Source organism: Elephantulus edwardii, unplaced genomic scaffold (assembly GCF_000299155.1).
Source record: "Elephantulus edwardii isolate Elephantulus edwardi_28Jun2011 unplaced genomic scaffold, EleEdw1.0 scaffold00223, whole genome shotgun sequence".
NCBI classification, from domain to species: Eukaryota; Metazoa; Chordata; class Mammalia; order Macroscelidea; family Macroscelididae; genus Elephantulus; species Elephantulus edwardii.
In genome coordinates, this window is record NW_006399973.1 from 1,784,777 (window position 1) to 1,802,284 (window position 17,508).

Here is a 17,508-nt window from a genome sequence, read left to right on the forward strand (position 1 = left end):
TGTTGCTTTATTCTAGGCTTTCAATAATTTTTTGAAACAATGTATGTTTATCTTTTTGAAAAGAAAGAAATAAAGTTGTCTTTATTCACAAATGTGAGGAAATGAAAATTTCAAAGGCATCAACACCACCAATGACACCAACAAACTGAGCATGAATAAGTATGCTATAGCAAAGTTCCAATATTTGTATCATATAGAAATACTTAAGTTTATCTAATCAATTGTATATGTATATGCTATTAACAATTAAAAATTAAAATTTTTAAAACTATACCCAAAACCATGAAAGAGCTAAGGTTAAATTTGATCAAATATATTTACAGCCTGTATCTGGAAACTGAAGTACACTTCGGAGGGGAAAAAAAGCATATTAAAAGAAATAAATTGGTACACCCTATTTCTCTGAGTAATGTTTCTCACTGTGGCTCACAGGACCCACTACTCTTAAATAAATGCCAATTACGTCCAAATTGACTTTGTTTTTAAAGATTTGAAGTCCTAATTTATCATGCATGCTGCTGTAGCTGCATGTCGTGGAATAAGAACCAACCCATAGTTGACCCTCCAGTGAGTTTTCAGAGACAGTAAAACACACAAGAGAAGACTGTCCATCCTCCTTTTACAGAGCAGCTGATGGATTCGAACCATATGCTTTAAGGATTGCAGCACAGCTCCTTTCCACTAGGTCATTAGAAACTCTACCATGCATAGTCAGTTTATACTAATACTAAAGATAAATATAGCATAACTTTTCTTAAACTATTAAAAGTACTTAGAATAATTTGATGAAAGAATATTCAGCTATACTAAAATAACTGAAGTTATTCTTTAGGGAATTACTCTTAATGTCACAACTGAAGGGCATTAAACAATATATCTCTAAAAAGTGCACATTTATAATGTAGACTATTTACATTATAGTCTATTTTTCATGATAATAGGCAATGCTTGTTCTTTCAAATATCATCTAAAAGTGTAAAGAAATCTTTCTAGGGACATACTAAACAAAATCTCTTTAATATGAAAACCATATCTCTAGTACCAGAATTAAAATATAAGATACTTACAGCTCCTTCTTGATCAACATCAGCTCCCATGGTCAATAAATGTTTCACACATTCTAAATGACCCTTTCTTGCAGCCCAAACCAAAGGAGTGGTTCCATACTACCAAAACAAATGGCAAATTTAAAATTATTATTAGAGATACACTCAAAGACACAAATGAATTTTCATGAAAATAACCTTGAGGATTCTTAATTCTTAATTGTTTACACCAATTGTAATTCTACACTTACATAAATCAAATTTCCTCATTTGGCATGAACTGTCTTTGATAAAATTTATTTCACTTTTATAATACATAGTAACTTTACCATTGTACTCCTAGTTTTCAATATAATATTGCAAACTTTCATTTCTTCTCATCTTCTACTACAGAGAATTAAAGGACAATTGTCTGCCTTTAAAAAGAAATACTAATAACTAAGTAACAAACCTAACTCTAAGTACATGGTTAATATATCTTTATTTTTATCATAATTATTATTACATTTTCACTGATAAGGAAACTGAGGTCTTGAAAGGTTAATTAACAGCTTCAAAAGCATAAAATTACTAAAAGGTAGAATAAGACCTATAGATGCTTCAGCAATAGCTATACCTAGCTTGGGCTTTGACAGGTGCTATTTCTACAGACAAATCTGCCTGTTCTATCAATATCCATGTACAAAATAGAACAAATAGAGGGCAGATGTATGTAAATCTCTTAGCCACGGGGGAGCTCTGGTGACTTAATCTACAGGGAGTTATACTGCTAACCCAAAGGTGTCTTTCATGTGGTGGATTAAACCCACAGCAGATCTGCAGGAGAAAGATGGGCAGTCCCCTTTCACACAATTTAGTCTCGAAAAACTCACTGGAAGGTCAGCTATGAGTCAGTTCTGACTCAACAGCAATGAGTTAGGTTTTCCCCTCAGTATAACTAAACAATTTGAGGGAAGGAGATGCTGTGCTTTAGGGCCTCCAGGACTATAGTCTGGATGGAAATCAAAGCCAACTGGCACAACACAGTCTATACGTAAAAATGTACATACACTCTGTTATGTCAGAGTAATGACTGGGGTCTTACTCTTGCCAGAAGCCAAGGTACAACTATTAGTCTCCCCACTGAGAGAAAAGAGGAAGTGAAGAAAAAACCCCTTGGTCGTGACACTGTAAGAAATGATGGTGCCCCAGCTACCACTGCTGACTGTTCCAAAAGCAATCACAATAGAGAGCTGAATGGAAGAGGAGAAAAATGTGAAAGAAATAAAAATCATGCTCACTGGTCTGATAAACTTAGAGAAAACTCTCAAGACCAACCTGCTCTGTAAATTTTCATTCAAATCACAATAAAGACTTCAAGAAAATTAGAAGATCATTACTTAGGACAGACATCTTAGCTTTTTAAAACGTTAGTGGTCTTCTGTAGATTTGCCTATTGCAATATATTGTTCAATTCCTGTATGATTACATGGACATTGATTGCAGCTCCATGGAGAAAGAAATTACTGAAAACTTCAATTTCTTCTTTACATATCACGATGTTGTTTACTGGGCCAGTTTTGAGGATTATATTTCTTCTTTCAGGTGAAGAAGGCTGTACAACTGAAGGCACTACTGCTGAAGATCGGTAAATGCTTCAAGATGTCTTCTTTTGTACCAAGCAGTGTTTTATCGTATGTAGATTACAAATTATTAATGCGTCTTCTTCAAATTATGTCACAGTTTTTCATGTATAGATTTTCAGATTTGTTCACTATACCTATTTAATAAGTAATGAGAAAGAACATAACCTTCCCACATCTTCTCTAATTCTGAACCGCCTTGTTCTGCTGGAAAGACTGCCTCTCGATCCATGTATAAATTCTACATGAACACAATTAAATGCTATGGAATTCAAATTATTTTTTTAATGTTACACCTAATTTGTTATATTTCACAGTCAATATAGTTGATAAAATACAGGTAAACATTATTCTGGTATTCTCTGTCAGTCAAGACCCAAGTGGCCTTACCAATAATATCCTCTAGTAAACAGGGTTTGAATGTCCAGCAGTTGCATACTGATGAGTGGCTGCAGTAAGTGTTCAATTACCTTCAGCAAAATCTTGCTGGCATTTGATATTAACAATGCTACTAGGTTGCCTTTCTTGTGACAAGCACAAATATGGATCGCTTCCAGGCTCTTCACCAGCTTCCGAATTTCTTGGCATTTCCTCCAAATTTGCGGACATAGTAAGCACTTCCAGTGTCTGTGTATCTCAAGTGTATTTCATAAATTTCTAGAGCCTTTCTTGGCCAGTCCCTTTAGTACTAGTCATTCCTTCATAGCAGTAATTCTTGATCATATGCTGACCTCCTGAAATAGCTGAGTGATCTGGAGAACATTATGCTGAGTGAAATATCCCAGTCACAAAAGGACAAATATTACATGATGCCACTGCTGTAGAATGGGACTGTCCTTGGGGTTAGGGAGAGACTGAGTAAGATGGGTTCAATAATGTATACTGCACTGAAACAGAGGAGGGAGAAAACTGTTTAAAAGAGATATATGACTAGGTATTTCTGTCATCACAGGAGTCTAGAGCAAGGGCTACATGGTGGAGGGGACCTGGGGGACGGTTTGTAAAACAAAGAAAGAATCCTTTCTTTTACTTTTCCATAATTTTTGACTCATGTACTTATAACTTGTTAGTCAAATTTATGTCTTCTAGGTTGCAACACCCCCATGATACATCTTCAAGGATATGAACATGTACAGCCAAGCACAATCAATAAGAGTGTATCTAAATCCCAAAATCAATCTCCATAATAGTCTATGTGTTTCCTACTGCCAAAGGGGCCCTTTAGAGTAGAGAGAGAAGATCTTCACCCTGAAACCCACAGCGTCCCTTTTCAGCAGGAAGTAGCTAAGAGAATACGCCATCCCCTTTTCCTTATGACTCAGGGTGAAGTCTCTCTCAGGGAGGAGTGATAGGGAATGGCAAAGGACACACTGACAAAGAAGATTAATCAGAACTGGCTTTGACAAGCACTGTGGCATTTGGACAAGAACAAACTGGGAGGAGGGTAGAGAGAATAGTGCAACGGTGAATGAATGGAAACCCAAAATCTCTGTAAATGTTTATGAAAATTAATAAAATATAGAAAAAAAAAGAAAAAAAAAGAAATAGCTGAGTGATGACAGATTCTTTTTGGTAAAACAACTTTCTCTATTCCTTTCATCTTCTTGTGACCCATCAAATTATTTTATTCATGGAATCCTTTAGTCTTGTGTAACACAAGGCTTCAATCTTTTCAATCTTCTCAGTTTGAGAAATGCTGGTGCATTTTCTTACCTTTTAGTTTTCTAATTCGAGGTCTTTGTATCATAAAACTTTGTCTTCTTAAGCTGCCCTTTAATAAAGCTCTTTTCTTTCATCATTTCTTCTCACTGCTTTGGATACTCTATACTTAGAACAAGTTTCAGAGTTTCTGTGAGATTTATTTGGTGTCTTCCTTTTTGCCTTTTAATAATATTTCACTTTCTTCAAATGTAATGTTCTTGATGTTATCTCACAACTCCTGACTTTTAGTCATTAGTGCTCAGTGCACCAAATCTGTTGTCTTAAACTCTGGCAAGATGTATTCAAGGTCATACTGTGGCACTACTGGATTTGTTTTTACACTCTTCAGCGTCACTCTGAACTTGTATATACACAACTGATTATTCCATGACAAGCCTCTGCCTGTATCTTAATTGAAGATACTTCTCAGATGCCTCTTTCAACTGTCAGAGTTGATTTCACTTCTGTGTGATTCATGTGACAAGGTTCATATGTAAAGTTGCCAATTATGTTTTTAAAAAAACCTACTTTGAGCATGTTGTCAGGAGGAGCCAGCCCTTAGAAAAAGATACCATTCTGGGAAAGGTGGAGGGTCAGATAAAGAGAGGAAGAACCTCAACAACACAGACTAACACAGGGATTATAACAATGATCGGAGATTGAAAGACTAGGGCAAGATTCAAATCTGTTGTTCACAGAGTTGCTATGAGTTATAATCAACTTGACAGCAGATAACAACAACAGGATAGATATCCACATGCCTTGATGTGAAACCTCTCTCTAGGTGGTTCCATATCCTGCTACAGTGTCCTCCCTCACACTCCTCTCCACACCACTCCACCCGCTACCTCAACAAGCCATGTGAATCCCTCCCTGCTCTAGCGCCTTCTGTCTTCATTCTCCTGTGTGCCTAATTCAGTGTCATCACCTTATTTCTATTAATTTAAGTTCTACCCTTTCTTCAAAGTCGAGATAAAATCTCAGTGTTTCAGTTAAATCTTTACTGGCTGTTCAGTAAATCCTCTCATCTCTAAATTCTTAAATCACTCCACTGTTATCCTTTATATTTTGTGTTTTTTCCTCTCCTCTAACTAAGAATAACTGCTTCTTTCTTTGTGTACCTTCTGTATTAAGTACAGATATTAAGCACTGCAAACAAGGGGTATTAAACATTTTCTGAAATTGCTTAAAAGTAATAAATAGGTATTATAATAGTGTCGGATTCTGATGGCCTTCTCTGTCAAAGTACACATTTTTATAAGCTAACATTAAAAATATCTCCAATACTAAAAAATGTGACTTTAGAAACATCAAGCTGGAATTTCATCTATTTTAGGCAATAAAATAAAACCTCATTAATCTGAACATGGAGAACTCTAGTGTGTATGGGAAGTTGTACTGCTAATCTGAAGGTGGCTCTTCTCTGATGGTTCAAATCCATCAGCTGATTCATGGAAGAAAGATGGGCAATCTCCTCCCTTGCAACTTATAGCCTCTGAAAACTCACTAGAGGGTCAGCTATGAATTGGTTCTGATTTGACAGGAATAAGTGAGTGTGAATCTGAAGAAGAAGACAGCCTATCAAATTATTCCAAACATAATGTTGTCAAACTTCGCATTATACGTATCTGTAATATTTTTCTTAAAGTTTTCATTATCCATTATATAATAGTATTGTGCATTACTGTTTAAAATGAGGGATAACATCAATAAGACAATGTTATAAAGTACTTGAAATCTTAAGTGTATTACTAACTTTCTATATATGCATATATAAGGAGTTCTGGTGGTCTAGTAGCAAGGAGCTGCACTGCAATCCCAAAGGCACGCGGCTGGAATCCACCAGCTGCTCCATGGGAGAAGGATGAACAATCTCCTCTGATGCAATTAATTGCCTTTGAAAACCAGCAGGAAGGTCAGCTATGGGTCGGTTCTGACTCTGTGGTACACAACAACAACAACACTTACCTGTTTAACCACCATGAAGGTCAAGATATGGAAGCCTTTCAACACCTTTATCAGGGTAAGCAATATTGCTTTGTTGTGTAGTTAGGTGCCATAGAGTCACCTGAAACTCATAGTGACCTTTATGTACAACAGCTCTGAAGCCTGCCCTGCCCTGTCCTGAGCCAGTCTCACTGACTCCAACACACCTACGCCCACTGTCCCAGTTACTGTATCAATCCATCTCATCCTGGGTCTTCCTCTTCTGTGCTGTCCCTCCACACTTCCAAGCATAATGTCCTTCTCCAAGGACTGGTGCCTTCTGGCCAAGTGCACAGCATATGTCAGACAGAGCTTCAAAATCCTAGACTCAAGGAGAAGTTGGTTTCACCCTCTCGAAGACACACTTCATTAGTTTTCTTGGAGGCCCATGGTATATTTAGGACTCTTCTACATCACCACACTCAAATACATCAATTCTTCTTCTGCCATCCTTAGTCATTGCCCAGCACTCTGATGCACAGGGCAAGTAACTGCGAAGACCATGGCCTGGATCAGGCACACCTTAGTCTCTAGAATGACATCATTGCTTTTCAGCACTTTGGAGGGTCCCTGACAGCAGCTTTTCCCAATGCAATTCATCTTTTGATTTCCTGACTGCTCGTGCCAAAAGTTCTGATTGTGGAGCCAAGCAAGCTGAAATTGTTAACAACCTCAATCTCTTCTCCATCTATCACGGTGCTGCCAACTGGCCCAGTGGTGAGAATCTTTGTCTTCTTGATGTTGAGTTTCAATCCATATTGAAGACTACAGACCTTGACCTTCTACAACAAGCACTTCAAGTCCTCCTCAGTCAAAGAAATTTATACTTAAAGTCTATTCCAAGAGCCAACAAAATGTCTAAGCTATAACTATTTTCTTATATTTAATTAAATAGTTATTCATTTGAAAAAAGAAGGTAACTCACAATGTGTTAAGTTCAAAAGCAGGAAACGGAAATGAAGTACAAAACATAAAAAATAAATTTAAAAAGAGCATTCTTTGCCTTCATGAACCTTATAGTCAGTGGTAAACAAGATACTTAGTAAGTCTATCACTATAACGCAATCTGCTAGGTACATTAATAGAAGAAAAAAGGAGAGTAAATACATTGATAAGAGACACTTAAGTTGACTAGGTAAGTTAAGGAGGGTTGGCAAAGAAAGTAACACCTCAATTGAGTTTTGAAAAACACATATAAATTTATCCAGCAGAGAAGATAGTAAAGACAATTCTTAGCTATAAATTGAGAAGGGTGGGTAGAGTCAAGACCCTATTTCCAATGTCATCCATCTTCCAAACAGGATCACACTGACAAATAAGAGAGGGTTTAGTATTTGAGCATATTTTTTGGGGGTACACAACTGAATAAAAATAATGATTTAAAAAGACTACTAAGCACAATGAACAGAATAAACAAAGACTTAGTCACAGAAATCCATAAAAATTAGGGGCCATTTTAGGCAATTCGATATACCTAAAAGTGCCTTGTAAGGAACTGTGCTGCCAACCCAAAGATATGCAGTTCAAATCCACTACCTGCTCTATAAGAGAAAGATGGGCACTCTCCTCTTGTGCGATTTACTGCCTCTGAAAACCCATTGGAAGGTCAACTGTGAGTCAGTTCCAACTTGATGGTATGCACTAACAACATATGAAGAGGAGAAGCAAGAAACAAACCTAGGAATATAGGCTGGAGCCAAACTTGACTAGTGGAAGCCATCAAAATTCTTTCAAAGCAAGAAAGAATACTGTAATCCCAATATGTGTTAAATGAGAGGACAATGGAAAGACAAAAATAAAATATTAAGATATTTCTGGAGATGATCACTAACAAGCTGAGTCTAAAGGATGAACTGAAGTTAAGGAAAAAAGGAGGAGGGCATTGTTCACATTCAAAGGCCTGGTACACATTCAAAGGCATGGAAGGGCTAAGAAAAGAGGGATTCAAAAGCCACAAGTTATTTGAAAGGCCACATGCAAGGCATGTTAGGACACAAGTAGTAGGGGGAAGGGTAAAAAAAGAGAGGCAAGGCCTATTTTCGTGAATCATATCAGAGAAATATAATTTCGGATTTTAAACACAAGAAAAAGAAAATCAAACTTCAATTTTTGGAAGACCTTTACAGCAATAATACAGAAAAAGTTAACAGCAATTAAATAAGATGACCAGTTAAAATAGAAAAAAAAAGGATGTGACGGCTACAAGGGAGTCCTTGATCTCTGTTTATTTTCTTGGTGAACCATACACACACACACAGAGACACCCCAAACCTGGAAGGATATTAAAACAAAATATGTACAAGGGCACTCTCTATGAGATGTTTAGCTATATAAAATGCATAAGATACATGAGGGAAGTTCCCCAAGATTACATGAAAATGTTTATAAATTCAGATACACTGGGTGAAGAGAGTATGTACTGTACTTGTGATATCAGACCTACCTTATCAGAGCAGTTGACTTTAGCACCATTTTGCAGTAAAAGATACACTATATCAGCATGGCCTCTTCCTGCTGCCCAAATGATTGGGTAAACACTATACTGCTGGGAAAGATAGGTAAGTAGTTAGGGACCCAGGCAGGGAGAAAGGGAGGTCAGGGTGGGTAGAGAGAGGAGTGAAGGCAAGGGGAGAAAGGAACAGAGGAGGGAGAAAGAAAATCTGTTAGGCTAATATTTGTAGATGTATAACTATGCAAACATTAAAGGTAATAATACAAAATAACTAGCAACAACAAAAAAAAATAAGTTATAGACCATTTTCCACTTTAAAGACACCAAATACTCATCACTCATCAATGGCAATTAAGGATGTGCTCTATTTTAAAGAAATATATATTATAAACAAATCTATCTTCATAAATTTAACATACATAATGTGATTAGCTAACAGATAAAAACACTATAACGAATGTCAAATCTTTCCTATCCAGCCCTCTTCCATTAACCTGAATAAAAGCCTCTCATTATTCAGCCTGGACAGGCTATTACACATAATGATCTCATCACATTTTTCAGAATACACAGAAAAATGGCATATCATTTGGAAAATACTTAAGACTGGTATCTCCTTCTCTTTAAAGGACAGATTAAGAATGCATTGCCACATAAAATAATTAAGGATTCAAACCTTTCCTTTTGAAATGTTATATAGTTATAGTTAACATTACAAGCCCTAGAAGTTGCTTTTATACTAATGAATTTGAGACATATACTTAGTTTGAGAAAGTCATTTCTCATTATGGTGTTTTCAAATTAGATTTTATGTCATTATCTTTCCTGAAAAGCAGATACCATCTATCTACTGTAAAGTCAAAACACTTAGTTAAGTGTTTCCTAAGATAACGTAACCCCTAACACTATAAATGGATTTTTGATAACTCTTACCAGACCAGTGACACTTGGATTGGCACCATGAGAAAGAAGCAACTCTACGACATCGGTGCGGCCTTTATAGCATGCCCACATGAGGGCTGTCCAGCCTCCCTAAGGAAAAGAAGGAGCAAAAGAGAAAACTTTACATTTTTATCAAGCATTTAAAAAGTCACTGGTGAAGTTCTTCCTGGGAATAGTCTTTATAAAACCATAGCTTTATGAAGGCAATACTATGGGGTTGCAAATACTCCAAACCACGAGAAAAATATACAACAGTGTTTGAAATAAATTACAATCTCTGAATTCGGCAAATGATGACTCTACAGTTTGCAATACATGCCAAAATCAAACTAGGAAATACTCAAAATTAACTCTTTCAAATCCATAACTTACTTTATCAAATTTTTTGAGAAAAATTTCTATCTCTAGAGTTCTCTTCGTTGGATGAGTCTAGATTATTACCAGAGAGGGATCTGTTTAATTAAGTTTAATTCCTGTATTTAAACACATTCTTTTAACTATCAGATCATTATAGCACCTTGTGTTAAGTAAGGGAGGGTGCTAAGGCAATGTCCTGAGAAGAAAAGATCAAATATGAATAAGTAATTTTTAAATTATAGAAACATTTTTCTATTTAGTTATAATACAATTCAATAGGAGACCAAAGCATACTAAGGAATATATGTGTGTTTTCTTTTAAAGTTAGTTTTGCTGTGGACTGTCAAGTCAGAACCAACCCATATAGCTCACCCTCCAATGGCTGTTCAGAGGCAGTAAACTAAATGGGAGGAGATTGTACTTCTTTCTCCCATGGGGTGGCTGGTAAATTTGAACCATCTGCCTCTGGCACAACTCCTTACCACCAAGCTACCAGACCTCCCTTTAAAATTAGTACCTGAATAAGTTCATATTTAGTTCTGAAACTATAAATCTCATAAAAATATAAATATCATCTTAAAAAAGATTTTTAAAAACCAGACTGAGCTCCCTAAGTTTAGAGTTAAATTAATCTGGAAAAGGCAAAAAACTACACAGAGTGAAAACAGACCAGTGGTGGCCAAGAATGGAAAGTACATAGAGGGATTATTTTTATAAAGATGCAGCATAAGAGATGTGTTGAAGTGAAAAAGATGTTTACTAAGGATATGTCATGGTGGGTATAAAAACTATGCCTTTGTCAAAAACCAATAGAACTGCATGCCACATGAAGTGAACTCAACAGTATAGAATTTTATTTATATTTTTAAAAAATCAGCTAGGTCATGGAGAAGACAGAATAAAGACCAGGGCAAACTAACTATATTACAATGAACCACATAATCATATAATTGCTTAGAAGCTAGCCTAAGTAACATTGAAAAAGTTATTTCTACTAAATAATATAATGGAAAAGACAAAATAAATATCCCATGGATAGCCAAAGAACAAAAAGGTATATCTTGGAGAAGGTGCAGCCAGAGCGCTCCCTGGAGGCAAGGATGGCAAAGCTCCGTCTCTCATACTTTATGCATGTTGCTAGGACAGGAGATATCATTCTTTAGAAAGGGACATCATCCTTGGAAGAGTGGAAGGTCAGTGAAAGAGAGGAAGACTCCCAATGAGATGGACGGACATGATGACTACATCACAGGCTCAAATGTATCAGAGACGGTGAGGATAGCACATGACTGGATCAAGTTCAGATCGGTTGTTCCCGGGGTCACTGTGGTACTCAACTCTATGCACCTAACACATCAACAAATACAAAAAGAAATACACACAAATACTGTATTATTGGGTAAATGTGTTCTTCACAGGATAGGGTTTAGCAATTCTGAAACTACAAACAAATACACAGAAAAGCTTACTCTTCCTTAGAGAAGAGTTCCACTTAACAAATGTAGAAAGAATAAGGAAAATACAAAATTGCCACAAAAAAAGATGCTGCTCTGGCTGCAATCCCGAAGGCACGTAGTTCAAGGCCACTGGCTGCTCCTCGGGAGAAGGGTGGGCAATCTCCTTCTGTGTAATTAACAGCCTCTGAAAACCCACTTGAGGGTCAGCTATGGGTCAGTACTTGACAGTACACAATAACAACAACATATCTACTGTAGATAAGATTTATGGATGAATGCTAAAATGAGTATGATGACTGAAAGTCTAAGCAGAAACAGGCTATCTGCATAACCTCAAAGCATTTTTCACAAAATAAATCATAATTACAAAAAGTACTTTTACACTGGGTGGTAACTAACACAATAAGAGGTTGATCAGATATTGCAATTATATTAATCATAATGTTATAAAACAAAATGAATGAAAAACTAATATTATTTGTAAATTTTCATTCATATAAAAATATAATAAATGTAAATTTTTTAAAAAGAAACTTTACAGTAGAGAATTCAGTCATATACCATTTAGCAAAAAGATCAAAGAAATATCAGCAGTAAATACATCTACTGACACTTTGTACTTTCTATCAGAGGGCGCTCTGATGGCCTAGTGATAGGGACCCCAGATGGCCCACTGCTAAGGAATTGTACTGCCAATCCAAAGGCACGTGGTTCAAATCTATGGGAGAAATATAGGCGGTCTCAGCTCACGTGATTTACAGCCTCTGAAAGCCCACTGGAGAGTCAGCAATCAGTCAGCTCCAACTCGACAGCACATAGCAACAAGATGTGCTAAGAGGGAATATTATCTCTGAGGCATCATCTCAGTAATGTACAATCTGCACATAATCATGAGAGACAAAAGACAAACCTAAATTATAGAGCATTCTATAAACCACCTGACTCTGCTGGTGGGCACCTGCCTAGTCCTCTTCATTGTACCAACAGGTTCAAGGACGCTGGAGACAATGAAGATGATGCAGGACAGGATGGGGTTCAGATCTGTTGTTCACAGGGTCACTATGAGTCATACTCGACTCAACTGCACATAAAAAAAGTCCTCTTAAAAAACATCAAGATCATAAAAAGGAAGCATTCTAGGATTTCGATAAATTTTTATAATTTTATCAATTTTTATAAGCATCAACATTTTAAAACACTTGCCCAGAAGTTTTATTTAAATCATGACTCCAACTTACAATGTCTCCTAGGCATGAACATATGGCATAAATATTTAACCTTGATGGGGAAAAAATGTCCAAGTTCACAAAATTAAAACATTAGAAGATAACATACTTTAAAGCCTAGCTTGTATTTCAATAACTTCTTCTGTTTAGTGCCCACCAGTTTCTCACAAGAAAAAAAAAATAATTCTCTGTAGGCCTCCTGACCACTGACCTGAGCTCTAGGGGACACACTCCACCACTCACAACCCCCCAATGTTCCCTTATCTACTCTTATTCTAATTCCAGGGACTCTGCCTTCCTTTACAACTTGGTAGTTAGCTCAACCATTCATTTGAGATTGTTGTAACTGTTGTGTACCACTGAATCGGAACCAAACCAGAGCTGACCTCTCGTGGATTTTCAGCGGCAAAGGAAGAAAATGTCCATCTTTTGTCTATGGAGCAGCTGGTGGATTTGAACCACATACCTTTGGGTTGGCAGTACAATTCTTTACCACTAAGCCACCAGAGCCCCCTATCCTTTGAGATTGTTGTTGATTGCCATCGGGTCAATGACAACACATACTGACCCTATGAACAAAAGACCTGAAGTCTTTCTATACCGAGTTTCCATAAGCATGTGGTTTAGGAAGTGGATGCCATTCCTGCTTCCAAAACCTGTCTTAAACTGGAAGCTACACCAAACACTGTCCACCATGGGTAACCGTAAGGGCATCTGACTCCCAAATGGCATAAGGCTCGGCATCACAGCAAACCCAGATTACCTCAGTACAGCAAACTGATGTAAGAGTGCTGTATGATTTAGAAGTATGTTCCTCCAAAATATAACAAAACAAGACCAAAATGTGGAATGAAGGAGCTCATCGAGTTTAAAACATGACTTGGTTTTAAAATTCGGTTGGAGATTGAGGAAACAGTAGAATACTCTCAGATGGGTGTTTTTGGTCTGGTGAGAGCCAATGGGAATGTTTGATTATGAAGGAAGGTGGAAAAAAGGAACTCATGGAGTTTAAACCATGCCTTGGATTTCACACGAGCACAATTAAATGTCCTGGGATTTCCATTTTTCTCATGGATGTGGATTGTATCCATAATCAACATCCATGGTACAGGAGGTAAAAAAATCAAAAGATGTGTTGTACTGGGGAAATATACTGTCAAGGAGTTTGTTAAAGTGTTAAAGAGCAATGGTGCCAGTTTAAAGACTAAAGTGTACTTGATCCAAGCCATGACATTTTCAATTGCTTCCTATGCATTTAAATGATGGACAATGTATAAGAAAGACTGAAACAAAATTGATACCTTTGAATTACTCTATTGGAGAAGAGTATTGTATATACCATGCGCTGCCAAAAGAACAAGCAAATTTGTCTTGGAAGAAGTGTAACCAGTATGTTCCTTAGATCCTTTGGGCATATTGTTGTCGTTATGCGCCGTTGAGTCACTTGCAACTCATAGCAATGCTATGTACAAGAGCCCTAAACCCTGCTCTATTCTGTGACAACCTCACTGTATCCAACACACCTACTCCTATTACCCCAATCACTGAGTCGATCCATCTCATCGAGGGTCTTTCTCTCCTACGCTGTCCCTCCACCCTCCCCAACATGATGTCCCTCTCTAAGGACAGGTCCCTCCTTGCAACGTGCCCAAAGTATGTCAAACAAAGCTTTAGAATCCTTGCCTCCAAGGAGCAGCCTGGTTTCACCCTCTCCAGGATGAACCCGTTTGTTCTCCTACCAGTCCACCCAAGACTCTTCTCCAGTACCTCGGCTCAAAGGCATCAATTCTCTATCATTCCTAGTCACTGTCCAGCTCTCTGACACATAGCACGCAACTGCAAAGACTATGGCTGAAATCAAGCGCACCTTAGTCTCTAGCCTGACATCGTTGTGCCTCAGTACTCTGGAGAGGTTCTTGACATCTGACTTTCTCAATGCAATTTGTCTCTTAGTAGTCTCTGGTGGTAAAGTCTGTAGTCAGCTGCACTGCTATCTCAAAGGCTGAGTCGCTCTGGTAGTTAAAATCTACCAGCTGTTCCATGGCAGAAGGATAGATAATCTCCTCCTATGTGGTGTACTGCCTCAGAAACCCACCAGAGGGTCAGCTGCTGAGTCAGTTCCTACTCACTGGTGATTAATATCAGCAATTCATAGTTGTCTGGTATTATTAATCCATCTGATCTAGTATGGCTCTTTTCACCAAATACTGATAACCAGAATTATATTGCCTTTCCACTTCATCTACCAACAAGGTAAGAATGTCTTATCTTTTACCCAGGTGATTAACATCATTATCTTCTCTCCAAACTCCAAAATCGTAAATTCTTGCTAATTTTTATTATTATTATATTAGTTTATTCACAAAATTAGAATACATTGTTTTCCAGAACAGATTCTTCCAATTCCCTGACCCGTCTTCATCAAATTTTACAACCCCATGATTAATCTCCCCTCCCCCTGTACATCTTCATCCCTCTGTTTCCCCTCCCTGGATCCTCATACTTACTCTACAATAATGGTCTTATACAGTATTTGTCCTTAAGGGACTGAGTTAGTTCACTTAGCATAATGCTCTCCAGTCCCTCCCAAGTTAGGTAATAATGGTAAAAATCACTGCTTCTGTGTGCTGTGAATTATTCCATAATTCTTGATAATTTTTATACAAGACTTCTACTGCAGTATATTTCAGTTTCTTCTAAGAGGATAAAGTTTTCTGTATCTTCCTATTAAAATGAGTATATCACATACTTTGCAAAGTTTTGAAACTATATATAACATAAGTGTGACTACTAAATTATAATATGCCATTCTAATACAAAATAATAGAAAGCTACAGTTTTTAAAAAAAATCAGACACTTGTATTTTATAAAACAAGTCATCACTAAGTAATGAATATATACTTCCTACATGAAGGCAGATAATTTTAAAAGTGGGAAAAAGGAAAGAAACTATTTAAAAGGATAGAAATTTTACAGAATAAAAGCATCCGAAACCATCCCTTTTTTCTAACTCTACTGCTTTAACCAAAAGGTTAAGGTTAAGGTGAAAAAGTGATAAATGATAATTAAGAATTTTAACTTTCTAAACATATAATGTGTATGTACATAGATAATAGCATGTCTGGACAGAATTACATATTTAAATGAATTTACAAATAGCACCTTGGAAATTATTACTTCAAACAGCTGAGGAGTTTTTTAAAATTATAATCTTAAAATGTATCTAAAGAAAACATGTTTTTCCAAAGTTCAAAAACACTGACATACATTGAAAAGTAACAAGTTATTTAACAAACTTTAGAATTTCAAACTCTGAAATAAGTTTATCCAAGAATAATCTTTAAAAGATTTATTATATCATTGGCTTTTAAAACACTGCTTAGAGTCAGTCATTTCAGTATCTAGTCTCATGTCCTAACTACATTGTAATATCATCTCACACTTCAAAATACAAAGTTTCACACACATAGAATCATTAATAATATTTTAGCTAATTAATAAGATACCGTCAGACACGCACATACCATATCTCGGTGCTCCAAATTAACCCCACTTCTGAGTAGTTCTTCCACAATATGCACATGCCCTTCCTTTGATGCTGATATAAGTGCTGTCCAGTTATCCTTGAACACACATAAAGAAAAGTTATTACTTCAGAGTCAACAATAACATTTCAAGTAAAGAAAATTAAATATGAATTTACATACCAAATGATCATACCAAGTTGACATGATCTGAATCACACTAAACTACTGTAACAGTAAAGCACAAGTTCCTGTAAGAAAGTATCTGTGGCGTGTATTCCTTCTGACAGTACAAAATGGTTCCACACTGTCCGTTCAGTCCTTTCACTGGATGTCTAATCACGTTATATAGTGGTTTTGGTTTTTTTTTCCAAAAAGGGGGTGGGGGAGAAAGATGACTGTGAAAACCTTAAAGCCAATCTCTGTGGCTGGCAACCATTACAATAAGTTAAAATTAAAGAGTCTATAATCAGAAATAAGAGCATATTCACAGGTCACTTAACTATAGTGAACAGATACAATGAGTTTAGAAATTATGTGATAAAGAACTTGTTCTCCTTAACTTTTTTTTTTTGTTTTTTGTTTTTTGGTTTTTTAACTTTTATTGTATTATTTTTATGTGTACCGTCAAATCAGATCTGACTGCTACAGGAGGAGATTGCCCCCTCCTTCTCCAGCAGAACATCTGGTGGATTTGAACCGCGTACCTCTGGGGTTGCAGTGTAGCGTCTTGCTCCTTAACGTTTTAAATAAAGAATATAGGTATCTCACTCTTTTATTCATGAGTACAATTTAATTCAAATGCTCATTCAATTTTTTTTCCAATCAATTTAAAGAAAATATTTAACTGTGTCACTTCTAAAATAATTCCTGGAAAATGAGAGGAAATATAAGACTCTTGGAATATTAATTAATAAAAGCAAACTGGATGGAGGGATGTGTAGGGAGGAAAGTGTACAAGAATGTATAAATGGAAATCCAAAGTCTCTGTAAACTTTCATTTAAAAAAAAGACAAGAAAAAGTATTGATTAATAACTTGAATTGATATTAGAAGGAACTACATCTGTTTGGACCTGAAGCGCCTACTGCAGAGTGTCAAGGACTGCAGCCTACAATATGGATTGAGGCTCAATGTCAAGACGACAAAGATTCTCACCACTGGACCAATTGGCAGCATCAGGATGGATGGTGAA

At 36.6% G+C, this 17,508-nt stretch overlaps 1 protein-coding gene across 1 annotated transcript in view; it reads right to left on the reverse strand.

Moving 5' to 3' along the window:
- KIDINS220 (kinase D-interacting substrate, 220kDa) overlaps positions 1–17,508 on the reverse strand; it is a 130,040-nt gene that overhangs the window by 95,398 nt on the left and 17,134 nt on the right. The window contains exons 3-6 of the mRNA XM_006898195.1: positions 16,315–16,413; positions 9,741–9,839; positions 8,799–8,897; positions 1,068–1,166 (exon numbers count right to left, since the gene is read on the reverse strand). Coding sequence (XP_006898257.1) covers positions 1,068–1,166; positions 8,799–8,897; positions 9,741–9,839; positions 16,315–16,413 — 396 coding nt within the window. The remainder of the gene's footprint in view (positions 1–1,067; positions 1,167–8,798; positions 8,898–9,740; positions 9,840–16,314; positions 16,414–17,508) is intronic.